At 28.0% G+C, this 17,091-nt stretch overlaps 2 protein-coding genes across 7 annotated transcripts in view; one reads left to right on the forward strand and one right to left on the reverse strand.

Annotated features, from left to right (window-relative positions):
• LOC129968928 (ammonium transporter Rh type A-like) overlaps positions 1 to 17,091 on the reverse strand; it is a 207,932-nt gene that overhangs the window by 153,774 nt on the left and 37,067 nt on the right. The gene's annotated exons all lie outside the window — the stretch shown is intronic.
• LOC129968927 (ammonium transporter Rh type A-like) overlaps positions 1 to 17,091 on the forward strand; it is a 198,703-nt gene that overhangs the window by 140,068 nt on the left and 41,544 nt on the right. Inside the window, exon 2 of one of the 6 annotated variants that reach the window (XM_056083277.1) lies at positions 1,833 to 1,890. The exons of 3 other annotated variants lie outside the window; for them this stretch is intronic. In XM_056083277.1, coding sequence (XP_055939252.1) covers positions 1,833 to 1,890 — 58 coding nt within the window. Of the gene's footprint in view, positions 1 to 1,832; positions 1,891 to 4,905; positions 5,028 to 17,091 lie in introns of those variants that run through there. 2 more of the 6 variants (XM_056083280.1, XM_056083283.1) reach the window with 2 other exon arrangements.

Below are 17,091 nucleotides of genomic sequence, written 5' to 3' on the forward strand. Positions count from 1 at the left end.
AATCACTTTATTTACTTAACCGAGAATGAAACATTTTGCATTTTATACTATAGTAATTTTATGTATTAAATAATGCAATTTTCTATTTTCTAATTATCTAATTGATGACTGCTCATCAACTTAAAAGCACGCAATGCTGCGAAAGATATTCGAAAAAAAAAAGAAAAAAAGAATCATTTAACTTTTATTGAACCGAGATCATTATACTCAGTGTCAAATACTAAACATTTTGCATTTTATACATATAGTAATTTTATGTATTAAGTAAAGTAAATCTCTATTTTCTAATTATGTAACTGATTATGGCTCATCAACTCAAAAAGATGCAATGTTGCAAAAGATATTCGAAAAAAGGACAACTTAACTTTTATTAGATCAAAATCAATATATCCAGTGTCAAATATTAAACTTTCTATGTTTTAATAATACAATAAGAACAGTAAAACGAAGATTATTTTAAATATTGAAAGATATTTTTTTTTCTGTCCTAGCATATGAATGTTAACCCACGAGCATAATCTATATAAAAAAATGTACAAAATATGATTTCTTTTTTATTCTAAAATCAATCATGATTAAGTAAAGTTTTCCCTTCTAGATAAGACGAGTTTCCGCGTTTCACAACGACCCGGGTTGTTTGTTATGTTAATTAGTCAGTCAGTTCATGTAGCGTAGCTGTGGCCAAATGCCTGTCAGCATAAATAAAGACCAAGCGCCAAATTCTAGGCAACAGATTTAATACAATTAAATTACATTATGTACAGAAGTTAACATTTGGGGAATGTACAGCTTTGGTGGCTCAAGAATAATTTCCAATACATCAACAAACACTACTGCACAGGGCTTCCCCTACTGTTCTCACCTTGCTTCTTTACATCCCGTTTCTCCCTTTTTCCTCCTGTCAATTGCTCTCCAGGGGCGACCTTGGAACCCGTGGTAAAATATTTGGCCGGATATCACCCTTTTTGGGTGAGCGGACCATGGCCGATCCTTACTGATTATCACAATAAATGATTAATAATAAGAGAAATAAATAAAATTAATGTAAGTAAAAACAAACAGTGATTTCTTTAAGCAAATTTTTTTTAATGCAAGAGAGAAAGAGAGTAAACAAAATAATAGAGGATCGTAATAATACTGATTTCTGTTGTTTGTTTTTTTAATTTTGATTATGAATGGCATATTAGATTTTTCAGTGTCGAAAGATACACGAAACGGCAATTTTTCTTATGTGTCATTTTGCCATGCACAGTGCATGGCAAAATGCACGCTCATTTCGAGTTCCGGAGAAGATTAGTATGAGATTTCCAGAATGACAGCAAGATTTCGCAATGAAACGTGGCGTTGATGGACAAGATTAATTAACAGTTTTCATCTTTCATTGCCTAATAGCAACAAAGAAAAGTACAGAAGAATTCTGAAAAGGAAATAAGTTATTATTGGATTAATTTTAAAGCAACGCTCTGCAACGAACATGAACAATCCTATTTCTTTTAAGATTTATCTATTATGAGGTCTTGAGTTCAATGTTACAAGCTATTGATGTGGAAAATAAGCTGTCATTAAAAGGTTTATAATGCGACAGTGTGAATGCATATATTTATTTATATAGCGTTAGTGTAGTTTAAACAAATATTGTAATCAATAGTACTTTAATAGTATTTGGAAAATCGTATTGTTTAGTGAAGAAACATTTAAGTTTTTGTAGGTAACTGAAATACTTTAACCTAATAATCTTTAGAAATAAAAATTAAAGACGATTTCATTTTTTTTAAAGTCATAATGCTTAGCTATCCTTTTAAATAAAAATTACAAAAGCATTTATTTTACAGCGGTCTACTCATTTCAAAACGTCTAAAGGCATTTAAAAGAAAAGTTAGGAACCTGAAGGTAAGATTATTACTGTTACAATAGGGTACTTATTTCTTAAAATTGCTGGTCTTGCAGCAGCAGAGACATAGCAAGGTGGCGGCTTTGAAACCAAAAGGTTGTATGTTAGATTCATGTTTCCCTTCGTTCCAAAAATTCACTGCGTAGTGATCCATGCATGCTAAACCTTGTGGTACAAAAATTTTGTCAATCCCAGCGTTGCAAAATCTTTTACATTTTCTCCTTCAATATTATCATTCGCTAACATATATTAGGTAAACAACTTTGCTTTCACAATTTTTCGATTTTTAGCTGCAACTTCAAATGGTGGTCGAAACAGGTAAATCAAAAATACAACACTGTACGCTAGAATATCTGTCAATATAATGAAAGCACCACATTTGCGAACTTGTATATGCATCGTATATTAATTCTCTATCGAGAATGTCAGTTTTCGAGTCAAATTTTCGTCATTTGCGGGAAGTTTGCATTTAAACAAAACTATTCCTGAAGACATTGAATGCTTTCGAGCTCTTAAGGCGAATCTGCTTTCAATAAAAAAAATCCAACTTGTGACAGATTTCAACGCTTTGAGAGCAGTGCTTTTGACATCGAGCATCAACATGTTGGTTGATAAGAGAAAATCTTCAAAGACTCCAAACTGAAGACATTAATTGATGAAGATTCGTGCTAAACGCAAGAATAATAGTCAAACTCAGTGGAGTGAATCCACCAGTCATTTCGACACGCTTCAAAGCCATGGGAATGATTCAGAAGCAAGGAAATTAGATTGAAGCAGAGAGGTGCTGAACGGCGTTTCTTTGTTTATGGATAACTAGCTGAAAGATAGAATCAGAAAGTGTTTCTACATCGCATTGTGATCTACGACGAAAACTGTTTTCACTATGATAATCCCAAAAACAGAAAATCATGGAGAATTCACAGACTTGCCGAATGCTCACAGTGCCAAGATTACGTTCTGTATTTGGTGGTATGATGTATTATGAACTATCAAACCGTGTAAAATCATTACATGGGATTGGTATCAGACGCAAATTATGCGTTTGAGTCGAACATTGAAGAGGAACCGGACACAGTACCAAGTGAGATGCAATAAAGTTTCCTCCAGCCTGAGAATACCGGTCACTCATGACCAATCAAGACATATATGGAAACGCTAAAATTATCCACCAGACCTACTCTCCAGGCATTGCTCCTGCCAACCATAATTTGTTTTGATCGATGACAAACTGCCTGGCTGAATAGCAATTTTGCTCTTATGAAAATATCCAGAATTGGATCGAATCATGTATCACCTCAAAAGACGCATCGTTTTATCAAGGGGTGTGCGACAACTGTCCAAAAGATGTGAAAAAGTGATAGCTAAAGAATAACAGTTTTTTTAAAATCATGAATAAGTAATCACTTTTTAAGAATAAAGCCTTAAATTTTGGAAGAAAAGACGGCGAAAGCAAAGTTTTACACCTAATCGAAAATATTGCTAACTGTATTAATTTGATATAATAATCGAATTAATAGTAATAAAATTATCTTTATTAAAGAATAAATTTCAATATAAAAATTCTTAGCATTTCATTAAGGAAGAACTTGTTTGTCGTAGCATAGCCATGTCTGGCTTTTGCGCCATTAAAATCCAAACAATCAAGGAAGAATTTGATGCAGAAATTTGGTTGAAGGGGTTTAATCATGGTTGAACAGATTCATTTCCTTGGAGATTATGATAAATAAATGGTTCTTTCTTTTATTTACAATTTTTTAATTTAATTTTAGCCTTTAGAGTTCCGGCAAAATATTTCTAACAAAACCAAAAAAATTATTATTATTATGTGTCAGAAAAAGGTTTGCCAACTAAAGACAACGAGGGCTATTGCCTTTTAACTTTCTAATATCCTGAGTGATTATAATTTTTTTTATAATATAAGAGGTTTTGATAATCATTCAGCTCAAGGAAACGTAATGAATTTTATTTTTGAAAGTATGTTCTGAAGATTGAAGTGAATAACCACCATTGAACTTTTAAAGTTACAGATGAAAAATTTTGAAAATTTCAAATGTCAACATTTTTTTTTCGTGTTTTTAAAATTATAACGGGATCTTCCCCGCAAAAAAATCTTAGTTTCAAAAAGTACTTGCAAAAAAAAAAAAAAAAAAAAAAAAGACATCGGCACTAGGCTGAGATTAAGAAAATGGTAAAAACAATCAAAAAGTTTAGAAAATCGATAGAAAAGTTAAACATTCTGCTCAGTTTCGGGAATTTTCAACGTACTTGTCTTATTATGTAATAAAACTTTACATATACCAAGAAAATTATCTTAAAGATCTGAATTTCATTTTCCGCGTTGGTTACATTTGTTGAATTAATAAATTCATAAACATGTATAATTTAAAAAGTACTTTTTTAAAAACATAAATGAGATTCTGAATTCATAATTTCTATCAAAATTTTGATGTCGAATATTTTAGTGATAACATTACTTTCTCTGACAATTCTTAAATAAAAAACTAAAAAATTCGCAAACGCCTGTTTTTCAAGATTTTTTCCTTTAGGGAAAAAATCACTTTACCCGGATAAATTTAAAACGTGAATAAATTAGATATAAATTAATTTTGATATTGATAAGAGACATAACATTCGCACTAGCAAAATATTCCAGAGTGTACAGTTGTATATTTGTTTAACTATAGTTGCCAATTTGTTGTTGATTAACAAAGACTATCTCTGTACTGCACAATTTAAAAAAATCGTTTGGCTTGGAAAAAAATGAACTATAACGAATCATCAGAAATATGCGCTTTATTCTACGACTAAATGCGAATCAGCGTATGTCAATGCTCGAGGTCAAGATTATTTACTTTTTGGCTTGTTCGGGGAGGGTGGGAAGGATTCGATTACTGCAGCGGCTAATTAAACATCAACCTTGAATTCATCTGAAGTCCATCTCCCGCCCCCTTCAGTAACATGTGATAGAAGGATATAAATTCAAGTCCTCGAATTTAAACTCATGTTTTTTTTTTCAATGTTGCGACGGGTTGCACCAAGTTTTCGATACAAGTCCGTATGCAAATTTATTTTATTTCGTCGTAGGAAGTTCAAAAGACGGGATAGGAACTTTTGACTTTATTAAAGGAAGTGAGAGGTAATTTTTCTTTTGTATGAATTATTTATGTAAAATTAGGAAATACTTTCGAGATTCAGTTTTAAATGTTTTTAACAAAATCTTTGCGCAAAGCTAACTGTATATGTTTTAAAATTAGGGAACATTTTTTTAAAAATTATTGCTTACAAATTATGGAATAAAAAGAAATTACTTTTTTTTTAATTCGTTTTATTTCTCTTGGATGTAGAAGGCACAGAAAATGCATCTGAAACAAATCACTTTTTAAAAAAAGTAAAAATAAGTTTGCAAAATATCGGAACATTTTTACTACTAACAGCTTAAAATTTTTGAACTAATTAATCTGTGATCAATACTGGCTAAATATTTTTTTTTAACAATTTTTGTTTTTCATAATTGCAAAATGTTTTCCAAAGCAACAATTTTTAATATAAGGAGAGGATAACAAAATTAATAATAAAATAAAAGAATTGTTATGTTAGAAAACTGGGATAATTTATTTTATTTATATTCTAAAAATCTGAAATGTTCAAAAACAACTTTTTAAGGCCTTTGATTTGAAACTGGATTTCAGTGCTTACAATATACCTTTTAAATTTTGAATTAGAATGTTTGGAATATCTAAGTTTTTAATTAGGATATTAAATATTGGAATTATAATTTTTATATATTATAAAAAATCAAGCAGAAATATATCTATAGATATATTTCTATTAATGTGGTTTTGTATCAAAATAAATATATAATCTTTAATTTTTTTTAAAAAAAATGTGCATAAAAGCGAAAATAAATCTTGCCATTAACTGGAAGACATATCAGCATATTTCAATTTTAGACATTCATGATTAGATAGAAAAAATTAATTCATTATTATTTCTCGTTCTTTTCGTCAAATTTGAGTATAAACTTCTATTGCGAATTAATAGTTCAAACAAATATATATGTTATATGATAGCAAATATTCTATGAATTATAATTAAAAAATCCACTTAAAACTCAAATTGTAGGAATTCCGATTAAATATCAATTAATCATATCAATAATTAAATTAAATTAAATTACTTAATCATATTATGAATGATATTATTAAATGATCAATTAATCATTTAATGATTAATCATATTAATAATTAACATGATTTGGATAGGAGTTTAATATTTGGAATTTTATTCATGTACATTTTCTATAAACGATGTAAAAAGATATCGATAGTGATATTTGTATAATTTTTATTGCTTTTGTATAGAGGCCTTGAAAGTTCGCATTATTTTAATTAATATGCAAAACAGTATTTGTTCTATTTGACTAAGATATGGTATCGCTTTTCAATTTGCAGCTTTGAGTTTCTAATTTGTTTACAATCTTGAAATCTTATAAGAAAACTTTCTTATTTAATTTCGACAAGAATCGTCACCCGGAGTCTGTATATTTTTAATATACAGGTAGAATTCAATTTCAAAGGGGGGAAATTCTTTTTCGATTTCATGCCTTTTGAACAAACTGAAAATTCAAAGCTAAAATTTTAAAAATATTTTTCTGTCTTTGTTTCGGCAAAGATAATTTTTGAATTTGCTGCTATTTCTGCATAAGGGCTTCATACGACCCGATTTTAATTAATATGCATAGCAGTATTTTTCTATTTAGTACGTGATAATATTCTGCATTCTGTCGCTTTTTCATGCTTTAGTGTTTTTATTATTATCCTTGAGCTTTTTATTTGTAAACAATTGTTTGTTTTTATTTGTAAACAAATATGCTATTAAGAAACTAAGTTATTTGATTCGATGAAATTAATTTGAAATTCTGTTTCAATACACTGTCTACCGTGAAAAATATTTGGAATAATGGATTTTTGATTTAAGGCAATTTCAAAGCAATGATTAAAATAGAATTAATGACTTTTTTTTCAAGGAAATCTTTACTTAATAGCAGCATCATTACGGCAGAGTAGGTAACTCTTAAAGCTCTGAATAGTTGCAACTTTTTTTCTGAAAAGACATCAGTTTTCATTGAAGCGTATATAATCCCTCTACTCCAAGGTCAGGAAAATGATTTAATGCTATAAAAGATTCACTTGCGAATTAAAGTGTTTCGGTTTGACATATTTGCTAACAACTTTTGTTACTTTTTAATTCCATGTGCGTAACCGTTTTGTTGTAATCATGAATTATTCCAAGTCAGGAAGTTATACTCTTGGATCTAAGTTAAACTGGAAATGTAGTTCTCTATGATGCATTTAGATATTACCATGGCCAAAAGTAAGTTATTTGAAAATAAATATAAATTATTATTAGAATAGTGAATAAAACTGTCTGCATTAAATTTTCATTGCAACTTGATCAGAGGAAGATTTCGGCATTTTGTGGCCTAAGGTTCATCTTTTAATAACTGGTTATTTTAGTTTCATAATTCTATAAATCATTAAATCAAGATATTAATGATTATTTTAGTTTTATTACATAATTTTAGTTACTTTGTAAAAATAAATACTTTTATTTATTTTTAAAATATATATATACATATATATTGGGGAAAATTAAAAATATATTCATAATTACTAGCTAATGACTTCTTATTTATAAATTAAAGCATGCGTGCACTTCGGTTTGATAACTATGCTAAACAAAAATTGTAAAATAAATTACGTCTTGATTTTGAACTGTCATTAAATAAATTAAATTAAATTGCAGTCTAAGTTTAAATCATCAACATATATACTTTTTCTCTGTTGTTCAATTAAATGATACTTTCGGTTTCAGCATGCGTTGACTATTTCAATATTTAATTTCAATACAGATTTTTTTTTGTAGAGAAATGCAGCCTGTGAATAAATTATTTTAATCTGATCAGTAATGTTTAAATAAATTATTTTTATACGATCAGTAAAAAAAGCAAAACTTAACAATTCGATGCTTTATAGAATTTATTAAAATAAATGTAACGAGGTAAAAAAAAAAAACCATAGCATTCTGATCAAAAATGTGAATTAGAAGAAGTATTTTGATCAAGAATATGAATTATTTCTTGAAGCATTTTGACTTAACAATATTCGTATATTAATCATTTTAAATCGTATCGTAAGTATATGCTTCTGAGGTCTAACAGCGGCAGAAAATCATCCTTTGTTCACCCCTCGCCAGCTCAAATTTTTTTATATACCTATAAATAGAATTAAAGATATGTATAAAAGAATAAAATGTAAAAAATCTTACCGATCATATAAAATTTTCTCTATGAATTATATGAATAATGTTTAATCCATGATCAGATAATGTATATACTAGCTCACAACATATATACTTAATTGTAATACAAACGTTTCGATTTCACAAAACATCCTAACAGGGAAAAAAATGTCCAGGCATGCCTCTAAATCACTTAATCGTATAAAAGTCAGACAAGAGTTTAATGAAACAATTATTTTCCAAACTATTTTTTTCATGAAACATTTTTTTAAAATTTCAACACATTGATTTTAATTTGGCATGACATTTGTACATTGTGATGCAAGAATCGTTCAAAATGTTTTAGAGAATAAACCATTGTGTATAAATTTACGAAATTTGCTCATACATTTATGATGGCGAATTCACTCGAAAAATTAAACTTTTAATTATATTTGCATATAATTAAAAATTTTTTATTATCATAAGATTAAAATTTAATTAGTTTCATATAATTAAAATTTTAAAATTTCTCCTTCAAAAATCCAGAGCATTTTATTTATAAAATTACTTTTGTATCACTTTCAAATTTTTAAATTTAGGTTTTATGGATACAAATTTTATCACCATGTGATTTTTTTCTTACCCTTTCGTTTCCATATCTTTATTATGCAACAACTAATGCAATAGTTTTACTATGCATTCGCTATTGAAATATTGAATAGACTGTTTAATTGTGGAATTGTATTTCATAATTAAATAGTCTATTGAGCAGACTAAAACTTTTAATTATAAATTCTGTAAATTCATATTTCAAAATATTTGATATTCAAGACTTGGTTACATACTTTTGTTTTGAATTTAACGAATAGAACCTTCTGTTATTTTGATGCATTTTTATGAATTTATAAACTTGATTTTAAAAGGACAGCAAAATATTACTATAAAAATGCAGCTTTTAAAATGAATGATACTTTTTAAAATAACATTACCATACTATGATGTTTCTTATTCTAATTTTCTTTGTTCTAGTTATTCCCTTTGATTCAGAAAAGGGAACACGTTGAAAATATTTTTATATGCCAACAATAAAGTTATTCGAAAGTATTGCAGGTCATTAAACTCTATAATTGGAACTTGTCCTAAATTGAATTATGTCTATTTTTATTTTTAATTAGATTCCACATAATTGTATCCTCTTAGTTGCATTACTAGCACTTCATTTCTATAAACAAATTCAATGTTGACTTTCTCTGGTGCCATCTAAATTAATCGACTTGATAAGTTGCAATACATAAACACTCAATTCAAATCTTTGTCGAATCATCATTTGGATCGTTATCGCAACTTTCCTTTTATGTTTTTACTTCAAGACAGCCTGGCGTTTCGATGTTTTAAAAGATGACGTAAAAATGTAAACCAAGCAGTCTGTGGTGAAAACGTACAACTAACTCTGAACACGAGTATTCTAGCAGATGAAAGCCTTCAGAAGATTATGTAAGCAGCTGACTGTGAAATAACTTCCCTATGTTTATGTCCAACGTCACATTTCTTTTGATGATCCATTTTGGCAGTCAGAAGACTTCCATAAAATTTACTAAAGACTGACATTTATGCTTAAGAATGCCATAATGGACAAGACTGTAATTTGGGCATGTAATTCATTACGTTCAGACTTATATTAAAATTCAGACTTACCTTAATTTTTATACCAAAATTTTTTATGCGATGCTATTATTTTATAATACACTAGCTGTCTTCGTAGACCAGTTATTCGTCAACCATATTATTATTATATGAATCATATAATGTTTTTTATAACAAACCACTCTGTATCAAAATAAAAGAATGTATTATTTTAAATTAAACGTGAATAATAAATATTCAGCATTATAACGAGTAAGTAACGTTTGCATAGTGGTGAAATTGGACCTATTATTAAGGCTGGAACTCAGGCAAGGTTTATTTCGTAATTTCTCTAAATTTTAGAACATTGTGGATCGAGTGATCATTAAATAATATGTCTAGGAATGCTGGGCCCTCATGTGAATTAAAATCAATGCTTGGGGCTAGGCGACTGATTCTTTAGTTTCCTGATTTTTTTTTAAATATATCGATACTAATGCATTTAATACAGTTACATTTTTTCTCAAGATAGTTAAAGAAATAAAAAGAATTAGATATTTTTGATTTTAAATTGTATAATTGTTGACTGATTCATTTTTTGAATTAGGTGTAATGGAACAATTAAGTAAAGGTTTACTTGTTCACTTTCTAAAGAGTAAGCAGAATTAACGATTTTTTCCTCAATGTACTTTGCTCGAAATTAACATCATTTCTTCTGTTATAGTCTTGTGTAAATTTTGAGAGTCTAATGTGCTAAGATGTTTGTATTTATTTAATTCTTAAGCTTAATGTGTTGAATTTATACCTTGGTCAGGAACTGATAAATAATGGTAAAAATACAGAGCCCATTATCGTAGTTCCAAAAAAAAGTGAAAAATGATAAGACTTTAGAAAAAAATGTTAGCTTTACTACTGACATTCGTAAAAATTACTATACTTCAAGAAAGCATATGGACACATCTTATTACTGGTAATTTATCAAAGCGAAATAACAACGAAAATATATCATTCAGCTTAGAGATATATAAGCAAACTACACTCACATAAGAGACCATTTACATATTTATAATTGTGTAATCTGCAAAATTTCTAATTGCAACTTACAATTTTTTATATATTTTTACATGATTCTGAATATTGAGACATCTATAAACATAAAGTTTTAGATAAATTTTGAAAATTATGGGAGATTTTCAAGAGAAAAAAATATATACATTTCAATGCATGCAAATATAACAAATGAATTACTCTATTAATATCTTCCTTCTTGAAGTTTCATTTCTATCAAATACAGAGCTCTGGTCTATTGACTTTTGATAAATGATTAATGTTGTTTTTAAAGTTCACCGTTAGGAGCAATGAAGTATAACTAAATACGAATTCGAAATGCACGCTTTTGTTTACAATTTTAGTCACAAAACAATAACAGTTAAATAGTATTTTCGATATATATCGTTTAAACAAATCAAAAGTTCTGGGTAAGTTTTGTAAATATTTTAAAAATAATCTATATTTTTTATGCAGCTGAAAAAAAAATGCTTATTTTTTGAAATATGTCATTATACAAATAACATGATGTTGTTGATTTGCATTTAAAAATTTCTACCAAACGATTCTTTGAATAATTTTTAATTTTTTTATTTAAACTGCTTTTACCAGAAAAGTTTTAAATAAAAATAATTAAATTACCGAAGCATTTTTAAGCTTTGTTTTATTTTTTAGAAAATATGTTTTTTCAAAATCAAGTTAACACTGTATTATTCATTTATTAGCCTTTTTTGTGCTATTATAACTTACATTATAACTAGCAATGTTCGGACATTTCTTTTGTTTCACTGAATTATGCGCACACGACAATTATCAAGTAACATCAGCCACAGAATATATGCTGACAAAATTATTCTTTATTAGTAAATGCGATGAAATAAGGATCCAAATGGGTTATGACATATTATTTTTATTGAAACAATAAAATATTGTTTTAATAAAGTTTTATTTTAAATCATTGCTAATTAAAGTAAATAATAAGTGTTCATCTAAAGCTTAATTGACAGTTTGAGGGAAATAAAAACCTCTTTCGAAAGAGATTAACCAACTGACAATTTTAAAAAAATCCGAAGGCTACATAATACATTCTTGAAGAACAAGTACTTAGAATTCTCTTAAGATTAATTCTTGCTAATTACAGTGTTTTATTAAGAGGATAACTTAAATATTAAAGTTAAGAGCATGAAAAGACAAGGCTTAATTACAATGGTCCCTAATTAGCGGGTAGTTTGAGAACTACCAGTGAATATTTAGTTAAAGTACTTAAAGACATTACTTCTGTACTCGATCTTATCCAAGTTTCGGGGAAAACTGTTTAATCCACTTCGAACAATTCAAATAACAAATATTCAGTTACAAGCACAGTTTTTGTTAAAGAAATATTCACAATATCAGCAATGTATCCATAATTTTTTCTTGCTTTTTTTGGAGATTGTATCGATTAAAAGTGTCTTATCGCAAAGTATTAGTCGAGTTTATTCTTTGTCTTAGTTCATGTTATAAGAATAGGATTGGAATTTAAATTCAGTCATACAGCTTTTTTTATTGTAATATTTAGAATTTAAATCCCTGTTCAAAGAGATAAGACAAAGGCCGTAAGACACAATCTTGATGATACGCAATTTAAAAAATAGGAAACTGAATAATATAAAGAACGAAGAAATATCTTATGGTAAAAATTACCGTTCCTTTTATCTGGAAATCACTGCTGTGTAATAATTAAATTAGCATTTGGCTGCCTATAACAAATGCTAACATCTTTTGCACTTATATGATTGACAATTGCTTATTAATGTACATCAGAATGTGATTGGATTATTACAAAGTGATGATTTAGTTACAATTCAATTTTAGGGTTATAATAATGGCTGTTTGCCTATCTTCGCTTTTGAAATTTTTTCAGTCATTTACTTTTTGGAGTTCTGAAATGTCCATCCACTTCCTTTTTACTATTATGCAGAAGAACTCGTTGTGAACATTTAAAAATTTAAACTCAATATTTTGACAAATCTTTACCTTTAAAACTTGCCTAGCCCGAGAAACACATTATTAGATTTATATCTTTTTATCTTTATGTGAACATGATTATTCAGAAACTCTTTGTGCTGGATGGATAAGATTTGGTACATGTTCTTAATACCAAATTTGTAGATTTTTGTAACATCATGAGCGAATTCAATTCACAGGAGATCTGTCTGCATCGCTGTCCGAATACAGTTAAACATGATGATTATAGAACGCAAAGGGCTAGATAGATAAATAAAATTTGATATATAGGTTTAATTTTCAAAATGTAGATTTGTATTAGTGAACTAAATCCGAAAGCAAATTCATCGTCTGTTTATCTGTACTTTTAAGTACATATAAAGACAATAATTTAAATAAATGAAATTTAGTTTGTGATCTTAAAACTACAATTATAATTCTGCGATATACTTTGGTTTCAAGCATCCAAGATGCATGTCCTATTTTCTGATACTTGTGTATTAACCGCATGTCAACGATTAATCGTCATACAAAATTCCAAAGGTTGCATCCCAGATTCAGCAAATAAGATAGTGTTGTGGCAAAGATCGATATATCGTAGCTCTTGCTCCTTAATGCCATGTAAGCAATACACAATCACTGCATTTTATAACTATAGTACGAAGCACATGTGGGCCTTTGAAAATAAAAATCTGAGCATTACTGCCATTCACGACCTTGACTAAGGGCCACAATTTTATATGGGGGATAACACCTTTATTAGGAAACATGTGATAAGTTTTGTGCCGATCACTCACGCTAATTCCTAACAGTATTTTATATAATCATATTATAATTTTCAATAGCCAGGATTGCAAGAATTACAACATCAAAAGAAAATTCGGAACTAAATTATGAAATGCGGCTTCATATAAGTAAACATTTTTTATTTCTTTTGTAGAAGCATTTAGAAATGCTTAAGGAATAATGAATGCTTAAGAAAGACAAATGCTTAAGAAAGACAAATGCTTAAGAAATAACGAATTCACAAAGCTCAAACTTCAAATGTAATAAATTTGTAAATAAGATGACTTTTAAAATTAAAATAATCTATTCAGATTATTTTAAAATTAAAAATGATAAAATGTTATTAAAAAGACTAAATATAATAAAAAGTTTTTAAATTGAACTTTTATTCATGTTTTAAAAACCAGAATTTTTTTGATTTTCTGTTTTTTCAACTTATTATTTATCGAAAATTTAATTTATAATGTATTATTGCAAATGTTAAGAGCACATCAAATTGACTTTTATGAAGCCTAATTTCAGAAGGTGCTATTTATTTGGAGACAAGTTTTTAATTAACTAATTATTAAGCTCAGAAAACATTAAATTGATTAATTATCATCAATCTAAACTTATATAAAGCTCAATGTGTGTGTGTTGGCGCTCTACAGGTCAGATCGTTCGACCTACAGCTATCAAATTTGGCACATGAATACCTTGGAGGTCGGGAAACTGCACCTGGGGTCCCTTTTTTAGAATTTTTAATTAGAATTTTAATTATTAATTAAAAACTAACTTTCCCGCCAAAATATCTTTTGATTCCGTCACCGCCAAATGAGTAAGGCTTCAGTTTTTTTTCACCCTAACAAGGATAGGCTTAACATATTTTCGGCCGATTATTTCAAACGATTCTGTTTATTTTCTTAGTGTTTGATGCATTTAAAATTAAACATTGTTAATTAATCGATCTTTCAGATTCATTCTGAAGTACTTTTGAATTAAAATAAAACAGAATAAAGGAAATTAAAAATTTCTAATCTGCTTAGCGTTACTCCAATTGGCGTAGAAAATTCACGCATTTGCGTTGCCATAACTAGTGTTGAAAATTCATGTATGCGCATTGTGTTCTGATTGTTGACAATTATTTTCAATGGATGATGACTTGATTTAAATTATTTTTAGGTCAGTTTTATGCTTTTGTAATTAAATTGTATTTATGTTAGTCATATTTTTTGTATATGCTTATAGTTTCAAGTACATCGTTTTTTGAAGTAGTTTTTTTAACCTGTTTTAGACCGATCATTTTAAACGTTTCTGTTTATTTTCTTAGTGTTTGATGCATTTAAAAACAAACATTGTTAATTCATCGATTTGCTCATGATGATCTAAGAAAATTTTGTTGGCAAATTCTTGAGATATTGCATAAATTAAGAATATTCTTTAGTGCCCCTAAGGTTTAAATGCTCAGTGAAGCTGTTTTCAGTAATCATATTATTAAAAAAATAGTTTGTTTCAGTAAAAAATATTATATTAATTGCAGATTAATCCTTGTAATTTAAAGCATAAATTCTACGGGAGCTAACAGAAAATTAGAGAGATACATATTACATTATGACTGAAGGCCTTTATAATATTATGAGTGAATTATATGGCTATCAAAATGTGAAGTTTTGAAATATTTTGATGAAGAAGTTATTAAAGTAGGAATTACTTAAAATATTTAATTATTAAAATTTTAACGAGCATTAAGATTGGCGAACCGGTAGATCGCCAAAGGCGTATAGTAGTATATAAATATACAACTTTTCAAAATAGCATATCAATAACAGATTAAACAATCCGTTACAAAGTTTCATCTGGAATCAAAGTTAAGAAATTCAAATAAATGTAAGCTAAAAAAGAAGTAAAGATAATGCTAATGATAAATATAATTGATATCAATGCCCGAAAAATTCTGATTTTTTTAAATATCATTTTTAACTTCTTTGTCCTTTGCTATAACTTGAATGAATAAATTGCATTTGTGCCAATAGCCAAGATAAAAGATAATAGAAAAGAAAAAGATTTCACTTGGTACTTCATCGTTAATTACTTAGTAATTACCTTTTGTCTTTATTCAGTAAAAAAACGTTTAAATACTGTAATCCTATATATTCCTTTGGCAGAAGTTTTATTCTACTGAAAGCTGTTCGAGGTTGCAGATTTTAGTTTTAAATCTTCGAAACTTCACCGATCTGGTTCACTGAACTTCTCTTGTTTTAGCAGCTTTCTTTTGTTGCTGAAGTTCGCCCTCCAGACATGTCTTTCTGTTTTTGAAGAAATAAATATGCACCTTTTATGTTCATAGGTCTTGACACCTCATATGTTGTGATGTCAATCTTGCTTTCTTCTTGCTTGAACTGTTTCAGAATATGAATTTATACATCTGTCATTTTTGAAACATGAAGCTTTTCAAAGATATGCAGGTGTTTTATTATTTTAGAGAGAAGCTGCAGTAAATTCTGTCATAATATTTATATTGCAGTGTTCTAAAATGGAAATTTCAATTTTGTGTTTATAAAACTTTAAGTTTGCTTTCATATTCATAATGTTTATACAAGTTGATTATTTTTACGTGATAGAGTTCACTCAAAGAGAAAATTTATTCATTTTCTTATAATTAAATCGGTTTATTATATGAATTTACATTTGAAATTTGCTACGTAGTTTGTTCGAAAGTATTATTTGAGGAAGTAATTTGAGAAAGAAATTTTGAAGTAATTTCATGAAGTATTATTTGAGAAAGTAATTTTGAGTAAAATTTTCAAAATTTCAAGTTTTAAGATGCGGAATATATAAATAATCCTGAATACTATAGCCAGTGTAAAATAACCTCAGTTTGTCTCCTCTCTTAAAATTAATTATTTTCTAACCACTTAAATTCAAATTTTATTTTAACTTTTGAGTTGCGAGGGTTTTTTTTTTCTTTTTCTTTTTTAATTTTATTTTATCACGCATTTTTGGGTCTAATTTTTGCTACTTTTATTTTCCAAAGTGAAGATACAGCATCGCATGAAAATTACACTGGTCAAATATATGCTTATTCAAGTATCTCAGTATAGTAAAATCTCTTTCTTGGACGACCCTTTGGGTACTTGAATTGCATATGGTTGAAACTTGTCATACAGCCGTTACGGATAAAGAATTTCAGTTATTCATATGCTACGAATGACGATCATCTGTAAACATTTTATATATTATTCCCCACATCACCAAATTAAATCTATTACAAATGCAAAAGTTTTTTTTAAAATATCCATACCCAAAGAGTTAACAAAGAACTTATAAAAGATTGATTATTCTGCCTTTTTAAGAAGAAGAATAAAATCTTGATTTTAAATTAATTCTGCTTGTTTTCCAAAAGACCATCAAGTATGTGTAATAAATTCAATTTATTCGCATTTTTGAAATTAATTCGTTTTTTCTCTACTTAAAGTGGAAACGAAAAGCACTTTAAC

The sequence above is a fragment of the Argiope bruennichi genome, chromosome 5 (assembly GCF_947563725.1).
Source record: "Argiope bruennichi chromosome 5, qqArgBrue1.1, whole genome shotgun sequence".
Lineage (NCBI taxonomy): Eukaryota > Metazoa > Arthropoda > Arachnida > Araneae > Araneidae > Argiope > Argiope bruennichi.